This window comes from Nelumbo nucifera, chromosome 6, assembly GCF_055504915.1.
Source record: "Nelumbo nucifera cultivar China Antique chromosome 6, China Antique-T2T, whole genome shotgun sequence".
NCBI lineage: Eukaryota > Viridiplantae > Streptophyta > Magnoliopsida > Proteales > Nelumbonaceae > Nelumbo > Nelumbo nucifera.
Window position 1 is genome coordinate 51,817,894 of NC_142654.1, and position 17,971 is coordinate 51,835,864.

The window sequence follows — 17,971 nt, forward strand, 5'->3', positions numbered from 1 at the left end:
TTAATTCCATGGGTATTTCAGCTGGTTTGGCACCCAAAAACCCTACGTCGCATAGTAGATCAATGACATATCTCCTTTGGCACAAATTAATATCATACTTAGACTTTGCCACCTCTATCCCTAAGAAATATCTTAGTTTACCAATGTCCTTTGTCTAAAAATCTTTCTAGCACCAGAATCATAATTGAATATTGAATGGCCAACCTGACACTATTTCATCCCAAATTTCTTCACCACTTCATTGCATCTGCCAAACTATGCATAGAGAGATTGTTTAAGTCCATAAATAGCTTTCTTAAGCCTACACACCTTACTATCCTCCCTCTGAGCAACAAACCTTGGTGGTTGCTCCATATACACCTCCTCAAGAAGATCACCATGTAAAAAGGCAATCTTGATATCAAGTTGAAACAAAGGCTAATCATACATAACAACTAGAGAGATCAATACACGAACAAAACCAATCTTGGTAACAAGAGAGAAAGTCTTTGTGTAGTCAATGCCATATATGAATAACCTTTGGCAACCAGCTGAGCTTTCAACCACTCAACACTACCATCAGGTAAGTACTTGACTGTGTATACCCACTTACATCCTACAACATGCTTACCAAGAGGAACAATAGTGAGATCCCACGTATGATTATGAGCCAAAGCTGAAAGTTCATCTTCCATCACTTAATGCCATCGTAGAGAGGTAAGGGCTTGTTGGACATCCTTAGGAATGGAAACAAAAGACAACAACGAAACAAACTATCGATGGGAAGCAGAAAGATGAGATACAAAAACATAATTAGAGATAGGATAAAGGGTACAGCTGTGTTTACCTTTTCGCAAGGCAATGGGAAGGTCAAGGTCAGAAATGGGGTTTGATGGTGGTGCAGAAACAATTGTTGGATCCATAAACGGATTGACGTGTATACACTTTTCAAATAGGTGGTCGTTCAACGGAAAGTTGCACTAGAGGCGAAGACTTGGTTGCAACTAGAACAAGAGGAATGGGGTCTTCAATAGGAACTAGAAGCAAAAGAGGAGAAGAAGAGACATCCAACCTAGAAAAGAAATTGGAACAGACACAAAGAATGTAACATCTGGACACACAGAGCAACGTCAAGAATTGGGAATCTAACACTTATACCCTTTCCGGGTCCTAGAATAGCCAAGGAAAACATAGTACATCGTGCATCTAATTTGTCTAGTCTAGGCCCAAGATTATGAACAAAATACACACCAAAAAACCCTAGGAGTGAGGAAAATGAGACAATGTAGGAAACAAGACTGAGAAGAAAAACTAACCATGAAGAATGGATAAGTGCAAGATGTTTGATGAATAATATCATGTTGTTCTAAATATTGTTGAAAAGGTGTTTAAAAATATTTTCAACCATTATCAAAACATAAGATCTTAATATGTACACCAAAATGAGTGTGAATTTCAGCATGAAACTTTTGGAAAATGAAAATTATTCACTCCTTTCTTTCATAAGATAAAACCATGTCATCATTGAATAATCATAAAAAAATAACAAAGTACTTGTAACCATTATGTAACACATTTTATTTGGAACCCAAATGTCTGAATGGACCAAAGAAAAAGGACTTGACATATGACTATCAACTCTATGACTAAAAGGAACATGATGATGTTTTCCATACTGACAGAACTCACAATCCAAAATAAAAAGATAACTCAATGCTAAAACAAGTAACTTAAGAGCTTTAAGAGATTGATGACCAAGTTTATAGTGCCACTGTAGTGGAGAAAGAGATGACTGAAGAGCTATTGACGAACCACCACCACTATCAAGATAATACAGTTCACCAACTTCATGCCCTCCACCAATTTTCACCCCTGTCTTGAGATCCTGAAAAACACAAGATGAGGGTAAAATGTGATTGAGCAATTCAGAGACTTGGTCAATTTACTAGCAGACATAAGATTAAAGACAAAGATAGTGACCTAGTGTTAATATTACCAATATCACATATGGAAGAAGTTGAACCATTAGTAAGAGTAACAGTGTAAGTTGTAGAGGATGAAGAAAGAGAAGAAAACACATCTAGAGTCCCAGTCATATGATCACAAGCTCCAAAGTCAATGATCCAATGGGAGGGTTTGGATGCCAAAAAGCCATACCTAAGTGGTGAAGCATAGTTATATTCTATTGAGAAGTGGCTTGGAGCAACTGCTCATACTCATCACATGGAACACTCATCATCTCTTGCCCGGAGGCATCTATAGATTTGTAGAGGATGAAGAAAGAGAAGAAAACACATCTAGAGTCCCAGTCATATGATCACAAGCTCCAAAGTCAATGATCCAATGGGAGGGTTTGGATGCCAAAAAGCCATACCTAAGTGGTGAAGCGTAGTTATATTCTACTGAGAAGTGGCTTGGAGCAACTGCTCATACTCATCACATGGAACACTCATCATCTCTTGCCCAGAGGCATCTGTAGATGTAGGAGGTGTCTGATCGGCTTTTTTAATTTCTTATCTCATACTACCACTATTAGGCATTGCATGATTTGCCCAAGTTGAAGGTGGGCCATATAGATCATAACAAAAATTTATAGTCTGTCCTTTCATACCATAATGTGTACTCCTTCTCAGACCATTGCTATCCGCTCTACTACAAGCTCCCCTGAATCTCAACCTCCAATACACCCATCACCATGACTATACATGTTCCCACCACCACCATGATTGTACATGGGTCCACCACCACCATGACCTGGCTGAACTTTCATGAGTTTCTCCTCTACCTCCACGACCTCCCCCTCTTGTCACTCCAAAAGAAAACCTATCTGATATGGTGGAGCTCTTTGTAGGTTCAACTGAAATCCTCTAGAGATGGACAAACACATCTTTAAGAGAGGGAAGGGCAGACCCACCTAGTATTTGTGCTCTCATTGGTACTCAGACTTTAATCCCACTAAAAATCTAGTTACATCAAGTTGCTCTCTCTATTGTTGCTAAATTTTGACATCAAACATAAGGAGGTGATACACATTCAACTCATTCCTAAGATTCCTCGGGCTAGCATAGTGTTCCTCAAGACTTTGATTACCCTATTGCAAATTAAAATACTCTTGGTAGAGTTGGTATACTCTAGTAGTATTGTCATGTACTGAGTAAAGCTTCTTTCCATAATATTCCATAACCAAGCCGTAATATTGTTTATCTTCTTGTTTCCAATCATTGTACTCCTGAGAATCAACTAAGGGTTTATCTTCTCTCACATGCTTCACCTTCTTCTTAGCTCTTAGAAAAACTTCAACAAATTTAGCCCAAGGTACATAATTCTCTCCGTTCAGTTTAATAGAGGTAATCTGCACATTCAAGTAATCAGGGGGAATCATAACACTGAACTTGTGTTCACTACTGTCTCCCATAGCTGCCATAAAAAAATAATTTTTTTCTTCTTCTCACACTAGTATGTCACCCTACCTTACTAATGATCACCAGACTACACACCCACGACTGACTATTGCTGAAACATTTACTATCACAAACTTCAGCAATGGTAATCACCACTATTCTCCACTTTCAACACCACAAAAATCACCCAAATACAAGCATAGGTCAGACTCAAACCTATTAGACTACTAAACTACTGTAAACAGCTCTCTTCGATCCATCGATTAGAGGGTTTTCTACCAACCATCTGAAACCAACACAACACAGCAAACTGGAGGCATTAAAACCTCTAGAAGGAAAAAATGACCACTCCTTTTCAGCCTTTTTGTCAAACTCCAAGTGATTGAAGAGAAAACTGCAAAATACTAGATTGGGAGGCACAAAAAACTGGGCAAATCTGAACTGATTTATAACAGCTCAGATACCATGATAAAATTTAGATTTGTATATGTTTCGATTTCATAATAACAGAAGAAAAGAGAGAAAGAGGAGAAGAGAAGAGAGAAGAAGAGGTAGAAGTAAGGATTGGTTTGAACTAGAGAATCCATCTCTCTTTAGTCGGCCAGATTTATTTATAGTTTTCTAAACAGAAGCACAATGACTATCGTGCCCCTAATTAAGTGTGGGACACATCACTTAACTTAGAATATAATAGTACTTACATCTAGCATATAACATAAAGTAAAATGACTAGACTACCCTTCTATAGCCGACTCCAACAAAATGGACTCTAAAAGTCCCGAAACCTAAACCAATCATTTTAGATTAAATTGACTTGTTTACATAAATGGATCAAATTTGGATTTAACCCCAACCAATCCAATTAAGATCCGAGCCCTTTTTTTTATAGGAAAAGTTGAGGGGCTACACAAGACGGGTAGCCCTTCCCCAAGAATCAAAATACAAATCTGACTGAGATCCTTTGGGACTGAACCTAAACTAGCTGGACAATAGGGTGGGGCATTGTGCACTAGCCAATCAGCCGCCTGGTTTGCTTCACGATATGTATGCCGAAAGGAAATGCTTTACGATTAAGATCCGAGCCCATTTAAATCATATAATATGTTATTATATAAGATTTATAACAATAAGTTTAACATTTCATATTATATATAAGTAAAAAGCAATTAAGACTTTCTTTATTTTAAAGAAATATAAAGCAGCTCCTATTAAATATGAATCTGATATGAGATCCCTACACAACTGATTTCATATTGGATTTGGATGTCAATGTTAGATAATAGGATCATATTCAAATGTGGTTGGGTCCGATCCAAATTCAAATCTCTTCAAAACTTGCATTAGAATTCTTCTAAAATTTTATAGAGTGTACATCTTAATGTAGGGTGACAACTAACCATGCAGAATGCTGATGTTAACTACTGGTTATGATAACATCAACCATTAGTTAGCATCTCTAAAACTAGAACATTGTGCTCTGATGAAGAGATAGGGATAGTGAGGGTTAAATTCTTAATTCTACTTCTTTATACATATTCTTTCATTCTTTTGTTTTGTATTACACTTCTTGTATCTTTGGGACATAATTGTCCTTTTACTTTTCATTAATATAATTATATCTCTTGGTGTTGTTGATTCATTAGACGCACCTCAAATTTGTTCATCTTCTTTTGTTTGAACTGCACTGGTATGGTATTAGAGCAAGTTCATTTTTTGGGACCAATGGCTGGAAACCTTTCCTTTGGATTTTAAAGATCTTTTCCTAACTTTTATAACATGATTAAGCTTAGGAAAGCTAAGAAACCAAATCTAAAAGGACTATGGTTTTTAAGGATGACTAAGTTAGTCTTATTGAGCATCTATGAGGTGGATCATATAATTGATTTATATTAAGATTCTAAAAAAAGATTGAAAAAATAACTTAATTATAACTTGATGTAAAAAACTTGACTCCTTGTAGAGTTGTTGTAGAAGATCAATTTTCAACATCTCCAAAGCCTTTAAGTTCATTGATAGTCTTGATGTTGGATTTCACGTAGCTTCCTTAGTTGGAGAAAAGTTGAATAATGGTGTAGATCTTAGTGCTATCAAGATTACTTTTGTTAACTATCTTCTTTCATTCATCTCCGGTTTCCTTATTTGTTAACAATCTTAGTGCTATCAAGATTGCTTCCAATCTTGTTTTTTGTAGGAGGACGAAGCATAATGAAGTGGAATGTCATTTTCCAAGATTTCCTCACTACTTGTCGCATTTCATTTCCTCATGTATCTTTCAACCTTCAATTGGTAAACATTTTCACAAAAGCTATGACTAGAGCGAGACATACCTTTCTCATGAGCAAACTGATGATAGCGTCCCTACATCAGTTTAAGGGGGAGTGTAGAGACATGGACAATGAGGGTTAAAGCTATAATTTTACTTCTTTTTGCACATATTCTTTCATTTTATACTTTGTGTTATTCTTCTTGTATCTTAGGGGCAGAATTATCCTTTTACTTTTCATTAATGTAAATACATTTCTCTTGGTGTGGTTGACTCAATAGGCACACATCAAATCTATTCATCTTCTCTTGTTAGAATTGCACTGACATCTAATACCAAGTACCAAAACTTACTCTAGAATTCTAACCAAGGAATCAACAAATAAGAGAGCTTAAGAACGAGTAGTAGAAGAAATAGAAGAAAAAGGAATGTCTTGGATCACTCTTCCATTCTATCAACGTATATAATGATGTCTTGGCAGTTACATAAAGCCTATGTAATAAAATAAATTTGAAATAAGAGCAAATGACAAAAGTATCACTACCCTCTCAACACTCTTAAAAGTGACATAGGGTGTTCCAACTTCCAATGCTTAACACCTAGATTTTGTTAGAACCCAACCTTCACACCCTCTTCCCACAAAAAGAAAGAACTCCTGTATTCATTTGCTTTTGTCTCCTCTCTCTGTTTCGTCCCATTCCCTCCATAAAATGTGGAAATAATTGCAGTAAAGAGAAATAAACTTCTTTACAATTATATATACTAATGAAAATATGTTGTTGCGATTAAGCATTACAACCCATCTGGCAAAGTGATATAAGTTGTCCACTTACCTTTCTAACCCCTTGAGAATCTTAGTGCAATTAAACACAGGTACTATAGCTTGATATTTCATTGCAAGCTCTGGAAACCTTCTATTTCTCAATTACTTAGTTTTTTTTTTCTTACCTTTCAAATGCTACAATGAATAATGGAGGTAGTTAATACCAATCAAATAAATAAATAAAAATAATGGAGTCAAATGGCAAAAAAATTATTCTTATTACAGTAATCAGTGTCATACCTCTCTACATTGGTAAAGAGGGATTATAGGCTTTTTAACCCTAGTCCCAACAGCCACCAAAGTCCAAGGTAGAAATAATAGACTTGACAATTATCTTTATGTTCTTAATGCATTGTCTTAGTGTCTTCATTTTGTAATCTTATTGGCTTATTGTAGTTTAGACATTGATATTTCTCTTCATTTTCCCTTTCATTCTTGGGATGGGAGGAGAGTAAGGTGTGGACATGTTTAACTGAAACCTTCCATCACAAAGGTCTACTGGGAAGGCCACAACAACCCAAAAAGAAAGTTGGATATGTTTGAATTTTCCAAAAGGCAAAAGTTGCCACTTGCAAAGAGTGTTTACACCATTAATGGTCCAAAGGACTGAGAATTGCTGCTTGCTTGCTTGTCATCTTTATAGACAAGTAGATGTCACCTAAGTTTGTTGAGCAGCATTCTTAACCTTGCTTTTGACATTTGCTGCTTTTCATAACAATAGAGAAAATCCTACTCTATTTTTAAGCTGTGGTAGTGAACAATTTCAAGGAGTTCCAACCTATAAAGATTGAACATGTATTTAATTTTCTGTGCATCTTTGATTTATTTTTTCTCTCTCTAGGTATTCCTAGACATTGCAGTGTTGGTGGACGCACAAGGTGACATGCTGGACAACATAGAATCACATGTATGGAACTATTATTATCTTTTGATGCATAATATCTGCTATGAATGAAGTGCAAATATGCTTCTCTATGCTATTTAGAGCAATGCCTAGAACACTATGAAAATTGGGAGGGTATAATCAGCAAGAGGTGGATACAAGAAGTTGTTCCTCATGCACAAAATCTTGACATATTTGAAATCAATAACTCAATATGATCTGATATTTTTGACCAGCTAATATAATCCAAGTTCAGAACATTGCTGGTCTTATTACTCAAAATAAGACTTTGTGAATAGTTGAGATCACATGGCTGTATTTTGGCCCTTTCAAATCTTTTAGGCTGTGTTTGGTTTGACGGAGAGGATTTTGGTGGGATGGGATGGGATGAGAAAGGGATAATGGGTGGAAATTTTCCACATTCCATTGTTTGGTTGCAAAAGGGAAAATAGTGGGAAAATCATTTCTAATAACAATTATTAAATAATTAATTAGATAATTAGTAATAATTTTATTATTTTATATTTTATTATTAATTAATACTAAGAATTAGTTAATTAAATATTAATTAAGAATTAATATTTTAAATTTATTTTGTTAATATTTGCTATTAATTAATTTTCATTATTACATTTTTAATTATTTATTTATTCATTAATTACTTAATTAATTATTAATAATTTTTTGTTAATTATTAATAACCGAATAATATATTTTTGTTATTTAGTATTTTATTATTAATTATTTAACATTAATAATTAAATAATCATTTCTTATCATTAATTAATATTTTAATTTTTATTAGTTGATATTTAATTATTAATATTATATTTACTAATACCTATGCCTTGATTAATAATTTTAGTATAATAATGTATTAATAACTTTTACATTGACTAATTGTCTTATTAATTATTTATTTTACTTAATTTATTAATTTTCTTAAATAAATTATAAATAATAAAATAATTCTTTTTTTATTCATTAATTAGTTAATTAACTATTCACTATTTTGTTATTAATTATTAATTGACTAATAATATTTTTCTGGTTTAGTATTTTATTATCTATTATTAATTTTATATTACTTATTAATTATATCATTTTAATTTTTATCAGTTTATACTTTACTATTAATATTTGATTTTATTAATGCTTATCACTTAATTAATAATTTTTACATTTTATTCTGAAATACTAGTTATTTATTGAATTATTTTTAGTTGATTAATTATTTATTTTAATTTATTTATAAATTATTTTTTTATTAAATTATTTTAGTAATATATTGTTAAATAATTAATAATTTATTAATGGGTCACAAGTCTAATATATGTGTTTTTATTGTTAAACAAGATTCCCACTTGTTTCCCACAAAAAATGGTGGGATTCTACATCCCAAGAATTGGGATCTATAATCCCACCTTTTTCCCATCCCATCTCATGAAATCCCACAAACTAAACATGGCAAGGGAAGAATTATTCAGAATATTTCATATTTTCCCTCCCCATACGGCCATACCACAAACCAAACCGAGCCTTAGGGATTACTTTCAAGGTGTTCATTATAGTTTGATTTCTCTATTCGTCCTTTCTCCATTCTTGCAAAATGCCTTGTCAGTTTTCAAAACTTGAAACCTGTTCAAGCAGTTTCCAAAAACTTTTTGAAAACCCCAATGCTTTTTGAACTAAACCACTGCTTTTGAAAACTCAAATTTGATATATTTGAAAATTGTTCTAGCTATCAAACCCACAACAGAATAATATTAAAAGTCTTCTTAATAAATACATGTTTCCAATACTCTTCAAGCCTTGCTTTTCTTTATATGTCGTTAGTCTTCAGTATGCACTCAAGATAAACCAAAGCTTCATTCCCCAACTATAATACTCGGAAAATACAGTTTTAATGTTGATTTTCTTGCCACTTTCTCAGGTATCAAGTGCAGTTGACCACGTACAGTCAGGAAATACTGCTCTTGAAAGGGCAAGAAGTCTGCAGAAGAGCTCTCGCAAATGGTTGTGTATGGCTATTCTTCTCCTACTTATAATTATTATCATCACTGTTGTGTCTGTGATCAAGCCTTGGAGCAGCAATAATGGTGCATAACTGAGACAGCATGTCATGTAATATATTGATTTTATTTTTGGGGGCGTTCTTTTTTTGGATTTTGAGAGGGGGAAAAGTTGGTCAATGAGATTTTGATTCCTATTGATCAAAAATTTCATATTCTTTTTTCAGATTTATGTGGGGACTAGAGAAAGTTTATTTTCCTGGGTATCACTTACCCGGGGGAAAAGCTGCCAACACTTGAACGGGATAAAAATGCCCCTTTGTAATAATGGATTTTTATGGCTAAAATGGTCATTGTCTTGTTTGCATGGGAAATAAAAGAACATGGGTAAATGCACTTGCCTGGATAAGTCTTTCCTGGGAAACACTTACCTGGGTAAGTGCATTTACCCGGATAAGTAACTTACCAAAAAGCGAACAGGGCCTTCATACAATTAGATATTTAGTATTGTTTACAAGTTATTATTAAATGTTATTTTCCTGGTTATGGTTCAAAATATTGGTATTAGCCAAGGTTCAAAATTTCGGTATTGCAAAGCTATTTTATTAGTAAGGTAAAAACTCGATTTGCAATGCAACATGCAGTGGATGCAGCATTGCCTGGTGTAATGCTAAACGGATCAGATTCAGCAATAAGTATCATTTACTTACAAATATAAATATTCTTAAGCTTTGAATTAATTCAAATAAAATAGTTAGATATAAATCTAACGGAAAAGTACGGACAGACCCAATGTAAATTTCTGATTTCCATGCAGATTTATAAACATTTAATGTCAACAATCCACTCTCTATGCACCAACGCTCTCCCATGAATTGACATCAATTCCGAGCTGGCACCTACCCCAACAGTACTTTGGGCCTACAAATTCGGACTCTGGGCTGAACCGTCATTCTCCCTAAATCTGATCATCATAGTCACCATAATAGTTTTGGTTATCTACATGAATCCCACTTTACCATTCTGTTCTGTTCAGTGTAATATGCAAAGTTTACAGCATTGGAAATGCAAAAATGTATTGGAAGGGTGATTAAGATGCTAGTAAAAGTCAAATAAATCCTTGAAATGCATCATTAAAACTACATTTAAGTCTCAAAAAATTTTAAATAAGGTATAAACACACAAAGAATAATGTTTTAATAGTTTATGTGAAGTATGAACTACCAAAAGATTCTAAAGAAACATTGGGAATCGGAAAAGAATCAAAAGATGACTTAAATCAATATGCATATTTAAATTATTAATTAATTATTTTATTTTTTGGTTTTTGATATTTTTGGGAGTTGCTAAAATTCCCTATAAAATAAAAACAAAAGGCATTGATGTTTTGGCAAATTTTAATAGTATAGCTAGTGGAAAAATCTCTCTTTTCATGTGGTGACTTGTGATTAAGGTTAAAGAAAACCATCGATGCATATTGTATTGTATCTTATGATACATAATCTCGGTTTTTGATATTACCAATATGTAAAAGAAAGGAAATTTAAGACCAACTAGTTGTTACCCGTGTAATGCATGGGTTTTATTAAGAAAAAATAATTGAGAAAGGAGCTTTTTTTTTTTTTTAGGGGGGGGGGGGGGGGGATGATGTCTAGTGAGAGTGAATAATTTCTTATACTCTAGATAAATATGTATTATTTTTAACTCAATGCTAAACGTTTTTATTAATTTTTAAAATTTTATGGTTTATAATTATTTTTGTGTTATTTTTACATAAAAATAGTTTTTTACCAAAATATTTTTGGTTTGTAATTATTTCTACACAAAGTTGGTTAAGTGTAAATTTGGTATTTAAAGAAAATTATTTAATGCATTACATCAACATTGTTTCTATTTTGGATGCTAACAAAAGGAAAATATCTACAACATTTTTCAAAACAATAAATGAGGTATTTGTTAAGGTCAAAACATATATAAGGGAGGTTCATAGGATTGTTGGAAAACCCAAGTAGGTCTTTATAATTTCCCATATTTTTAAATAGAATTTAAGTTGATTTTAAATTGATTAAATTATATTGAAGCTTAATAATCTTTTATTAGTTCTCTTTTTATTAATCCTTATTCATTTTAATTAATTATATTAAATTTTTATTTATCGATGGAATTTAAGTATGTTAATAAAAATTAAATATAAAACTAATAATTATTAGATAACTTTGTATTAGGTTAATATTTTGTGTAGTTAACATTTAAGTAATTTAATAAATTATTTTTACTATAGTTAACATTTTTTATAATTTCAAATGGAATATAAACCGATTATAATTATTATGATGTTTTATTCAATGTTTCCAACTTGTCCTTAACTCAGGTAGTTAAACCATTCAAACCATCACTTGGCTCTATTTCTAATTCTAGGTTTCCTAAAACCTATTATTTTGTCAGAAACCCATTGATTTGGTCAAAACCCATTCAACCTAGGTGGTTGAACCATTAACCCTTTCGATCTACTCATTGGATCATGGGTTATAATATATAATGTATTGAAAACTTGTAGAGGACTTAACTTTGTGATTAGTTGTCTAATTGAGGTGATTTTTTTTTTTGGGTAACATTTCACGATCTTTGCAACTTCATCACACAAAAAAAATCTCATTTTGTAATCTCAAATTTCAATTTTCAGCTCTTTTTATTTATAAAAAATTAAAAACTAAAAGAAAAGTACAAATTGAACCTAAAATAATATACACACACAAAATGTAACCAATAATATATCATGTTATACATATACAAATGGATGATGTGTCATGGTTTGATTTGTCCAACCTAGATAGTTAAACCGTTGACGCATGACCTAGAGCCAAAAGCTATTTAGCCTCTAAGTTGATTTTTAAAACACTTATTTTATTTGTTCAGTGAATTAAATAATATATTTATTCTGAAATATAAATTACTTAATTAATTAACTTAAAATTAATTATCTTTTACAGTGAAATAGATTATTTAGCCTAATAATATATCATTGAATATCTCCATTTCAATATAATTGTTTTTTGTAGATAATTATAATTTAGTATAAATATATCTAACATATATAAAATTACAATTAAGTTTAAATGGATATAGATATAAATAAAGTCAATGAATTTCATGCAATTTAATGGATAAATGTAGAGGAGAGAGAATTAATATTGTCACGAGTCATTGAAGGAGAGAGTTAATGGCATAATTAATGAGAAGAGATAATTAAAAGATTTAATGAAAAAAAGAGGAGAGGGAGTTAATGGTGAGCTACTGAAAAGATATAAAAGTCTTAAAGCTTATTGGCCACTTGAGTTATTTTATTCAATTTTAAAATGAGAAAAATTCAAGAAAAAACAAAAAATAAGTACTTCTCAATACAACCAAAAAATAGATAAATGCTTCTCAAAACTAACCACAAAGTATAAAAGTACCAGCTTGGCACATTCCGTTTTAATATATAGATATAGGTTTCATCTTTAAACAATAATAAAATGTGGGTACTAATTAAAGCATAATGGGCATTTTCTAATATTAAATTAATCTATGAGTATTGATTATAGAGACCTAGAGGTATAACTGCTTTTCCCTCTGGGTCGCAAGTCATTATTATTATTATTATTATTATTATTATTATTATTATTATTATATAATTTTAGTTTTAAACTTTTATACTAGAACTTAATATTTTAGGCTAAAAAGGCATTTTGGCAAAGTGCCTTCGAACAACTAAGCACAAAGTTATGACCCCCAAACTTTAGGGTAAAAGTTAAAAATGAGTAAAGAAGTCAACTAGTTTTATTAAACCAAGACCGGTTCACAGATTCTCTGGTTTGTTGGTTATGGTTAATTCTTTCACCACCAACTTTTAGAGCTAGATTGAACTGACCGGTGGACCTATTCATGGTTTTTCCAGTCAGACCAGCTAGTCCAGTATGGGTCTCTAAACACTATCTATGTATCGATGGATACTAAGTGCTGGATACTAATTGTCAATATCTGGTGTATTGATTATTTCAACCATGCTTGTGATAAAGTCATAACAACTGCATTTATGTATATATAATTTTTAGGAACATTGATACATGGGGCTAATTTTGGAATATGTATATTTGTTTTGTAATAGTCAAATTATGATGTACGAAGTTTGGAAATATCAATACATATCGTAACATATCATATGATACATATCAGTTTTTGAAATTATTAATGTGGAAAATAAAGAAAATTTAGGAGTATTCTTAACCTTAAATAATAATAAAAGATGAATAATAAAGGCAGTTTAATGGGTATTAACTAAAATTAATCATTAAGGCTCAGTTTGGAAAGAGTGCAAATGCAAATATGCACAGTGCAAATACATACTAAATAATACAAAATATAAGGTTTTGCACTCTATATATTTGCATTTATACTCCTTCCAAACTGAGCCTAAGTATCAATGGTTAAAAGTGCTCAATAACTAAAATTAATCACTAATGGTTGATACTTTGAACCATGATTTTATTAGTTGATTATTAATTTCTACTAGTAAAACATGAGTTTGGTTTGTAAAGGTCAAATATGGTTCATAATGGTTGACATTCCCATAAAGTAGGTTGATGATATCTTTATTCACTAGTGGGCCCCCTGTGCAATGAACGAAGAAAAAGTCATTAGGGCTCATAGGGCCTAAAACATATTGCTCTATGGGGCTATATAACCCAGGGGTAGGGATCGCAATTTTCCCCATCCCTGCCGAGCAACCAGCCTCCCCGACTAGGCATGGATGATGGAGAATACCTTAGCAAGGATAGGGTGGGGATGGGATTAATAGGAATACTCGATCTAGGACAGGGAAGGGAAAGGGGAGTGAAGTTTATGCCCCACCCCAACCTCGATTATATATAATAAATATGTGTGCATGTGTGTATATATATACTATTAAATGTATAATACTAATTATGTTATTTATATTATATATCTAAATATATTTAAAATATTATTTACATTTTAATTTTTCCTTTATTTTAAGTAAATACCTTTTCGAAAATGAACTTTTAATTTAAAAAAATTGGGGATTCAGGTTGCCAATGGGGAACCCATCTCCACTGGGGACTGGGGATGGAGGCTAAATTTTCCTTGCCCCAAATCTAACCATTGCCATTCCTACCCAGGGGTCATCCCCTAAACCCATAAATATAGGTCCAATAAATATGACAATTATAAATGTAGCACCCAATAATTAGGGAAATTATTAAGATTTTCCAATTATTTATTTGAATAATTAGAAGTTTTATAATTTAACTTTCACAAAATTAAATTACCAAAAACAGTAATATTTAGTAATTAAATTACCAAAATCACTAATTATTACTCAAAAGTTATAGTAAATATAAAATTGTTGAAAATGTAAAAAGACAAATTTACATTTATTGAAAAAATTTAAGTATTATCTGATAATATCATTTAATTATTACTAAAAATACCAATAACTAATTATTGGTAAAAAATTGCTGATAATATCAAAATTACTTAAAAAGTAAAAAAAAATATATTTATTGAAATAATTTTCCAATGAAAAGTTACTGATAATTTTTAGTTATTGAATCTATATTTATTAATATTTTAATTAATTATTCATTTTTAGTAATTATTGATTTCAATAATTAATTTTCAAAAATTCTGAACTTAATTACCAAAATCAGTAATTTTTAGTAATTAAATTTCCAATATACCAACATCACAAAAAACTATATAATTTCTATTATATATTAATTAATTAATAATCAGTAAATACTAAAGCATTTCAAGTAGATTAATATTAAATAAAATATTACAATTTAGGGAATGAACTTACTAAATTAATAATAATTTAGTCAATGCTGGATTTATTAATAGTATTTATTAACTAGTAATTAATTTAGTAAATACAAAATGAATGTTAATCAGTAATTAATTAATTAATAATCAGTAAATACAATAGTTTTTCTAGTAAATTAATATTATAATCTAGTAATTTAATCCACTAAATTAATAATAATTTAGTCAATACTGGATTTATTAACAATATTTATTAATTAATAATTAATTTAGTAAATAATAAATTAATACTAATTTATATTTAAACGGCAATAATAAATTATAGTAATTTATGAACAATATTTCTATTAATTATACAGTAATTATAATTTATAAATAGTAATTATAAATTATATAAAGTATTTTTGCTAAATTAATATTATAATCTAGTAAATTAATGGGAAAATTCCCGATAGGTACCCTACAATCCGAGTGCCAATTTAGTACTCTAACTTTAAAATGCAACAATCTAGTACCCGAACTTTCAATTTGCGACGATCCAGTACCTGGCGTTAACTTACTGTCAGTCAGAATACGAAAAGACATAATTACCCACCTGCGGATTTGGGCAACTAGTTCCTCATGCCGGTGAACAATCTAGTATGCACTGGTGAACAATTTAGTACTCGTTCAACCTACACGTGAACAATCCAGTCTCTCCTCTATCGTTTCTTCAACTGAGTTTGAAGAGAATGGGATGGAATGGGCTGCACTTATTACCTTCATAGTTAAGTAAAGCGTGCTCAGAATGAAGAACGGGAATTAACGCCAAGTAAAACTATCGGAGTTGAGTGAAGTCTCCTCTCCTCTCTCATTCCTTCAATCGAGATTGAAGAGAAAGGGGTTTAGGGAAATATGAAGGGAAAAGGGTAAAATGGTCCAAATATTTTCATAAAGGTTAGTTTTGGTATTACGAAAATGTTTAAACCGCACCTGATATCACGTGATGGTTCTGACTGAGGTGAATTAACACCAGGTACTGGATCGTCGCAAATTGAAAGTTTGGATACTAGATTGTCACGTTTTAAAGTTCAGGTACTAAATTGGAATTGGCACTCGGCCTAAAGTACAGGGTACCTATTGGGAATTTTCCCTAGGCTCCGTTTGGTTTGTGGAAAGATTTGGGTGGGATGGGATGGGAAAGTGTAAAAATTTAACTTTTCATTGTTTGGTTTTATATGGGATGGGAAAGTGTAAAATGATCTTCCCGTGAGTCAGGTATGGGGTCAACAAAAGGGGGGCCAAAATGGCACTATTCATCTTCCTCCTTCGTTCGAGACGAGCAGAGGCGATGGCTACCCCCTTCATCTCCCACCTCTCCCACTCTCTTTCTCCTCTCTTCTCTTCTTCTTCTTCTTCTTCTTCTTCTTCTTCTTCTTCTTCTTCTTCTTCTTCTTCTTCAACCTCTCTATTTATTCCCGATTGCCATTGTAAATTGTATGGCCTCGAGACCTTCTTTCTGAGACATTCTTTTTTTATTATTAATTAAATTTAATTCCATTAAATTCCCGAACCAATGATTGATGATTTTATTCTTTGATAGTTTACTCCAAAAAATAGTTGCGTAGAAACCGATGATTGATGATTTTATTCAAACTTGCTCCGAAGCATTTTTCCACTTGAACTTTTGAATGATCTTCCTATTATTGAACGTTTCCTTCTATTGTTCGTCTCGGATGATCATCCCGAAAGTTATTACCTGAACTTTCAAATGGTCACGATCGGTGACGTTGACGTCGTCATCGCTGCTGCCTTCGACATGTTCATGCTCTTCTAACTCTAACAATGACAATCTGTTTGGATGCTCTTTATGGGAGGAGGGAGATGGAAACTCGAGTTTTCTCAAGTTTTTCCACGGGGTCGCACTGTTTTGGTGCAACCCTGATTGCACAATTTTGGGATCTCGCATCCCACTTTTTTCTCATCTCATCTCCCTATTTCCCTTGAAACAAATGAGAGAAAAAGGAATATTTTTGGAATTTTCCATTTTTCTCATCCCCATCCCACAAACCAAACGGAACCTAAATTAATTTAGTAAATTAATAACAACTTAGTTAATACTGGATTTATTAACAATATTTATTAATCAATAATCAATTTAGTAAACAGTAATTATAAATTATAATAATTTATAAACAGTATCTCTGGTAAATTAATATTAAATATCAAATATGATAATTTAGTAAATTAATTATTAGATAATTAATACTCAATAAATATGAATTATTAATTACTAATCAGTATTATTAATTAATAAATAATATTTATTAATTAATCAATAACTATTAATTATAAAAATCATAACTTATGTTTAACATTGTTATTAAATAAATTAAAATCGGATTCAATGGGCAATCGAACTGATAGCACAATGGAACCAGGTTCGATTAGAAATAAAACTCAAAGAAAAACACTAAACTAACCCGACCTGGTACCACAACCCAACCCGAAGACAATCGTGTTATTAATCCAAATAATGATGGTGTTTGATATCGATGTAGCTTTTGGAAGAAACGGTGTCAGTTTAGCATTGGAGATGCATTTAATAAAAAATACCTAAAAAGTTATTTGGTTGAGCCATTATAACTCTCTCGAAAATCATGTGAACCATTTACTCATTTTCAAGACCGATTTTCATAGTTTGGCTTACATGGCGCCTAATGACGTTTAGTGACGTCTATTGGCGATGAGGTGTAAAAAAATCATACAATAGATTTTGTCTCGTTTTACAAGATAAAATCATACAAA

At 31.6% G+C, this 17,971-nt stretch overlaps 1 protein-coding gene across 4 annotated transcripts in view; it reads left to right on the forward strand.

Moving 5' to 3' along the window:
- The window catches only part of LOC104587729 (syntaxin-132-like), an 86,668-nt gene extending 76,867 nt beyond the window's left edge, over positions 1 to 9,801 (forward strand). For 2 of the 4 annotated variants that reach the window (XM_088890513.1, XM_088890517.1), the window contains 2 exons: positions 7,308 to 7,373; positions 9,283 to 9,801. In XM_088890513.1, the coding sequence (XP_088746639.1) occupies positions 7,308 to 7,373; positions 9,283 to 9,456 (240 nt within the window). In that variant the 3' untranslated portion in view covers positions 9,457 to 9,801. The remainder of the gene's footprint in view (positions 1 to 7,307; positions 7,374 to 9,282) is intronic. The other 2 variants (XM_088890511.1, XM_088890510.1) reach the window with 2 other exon arrangements.
- The last annotated feature ends 8,170 nt before the right edge of the window (positions 9,802 to 17,971 follow it).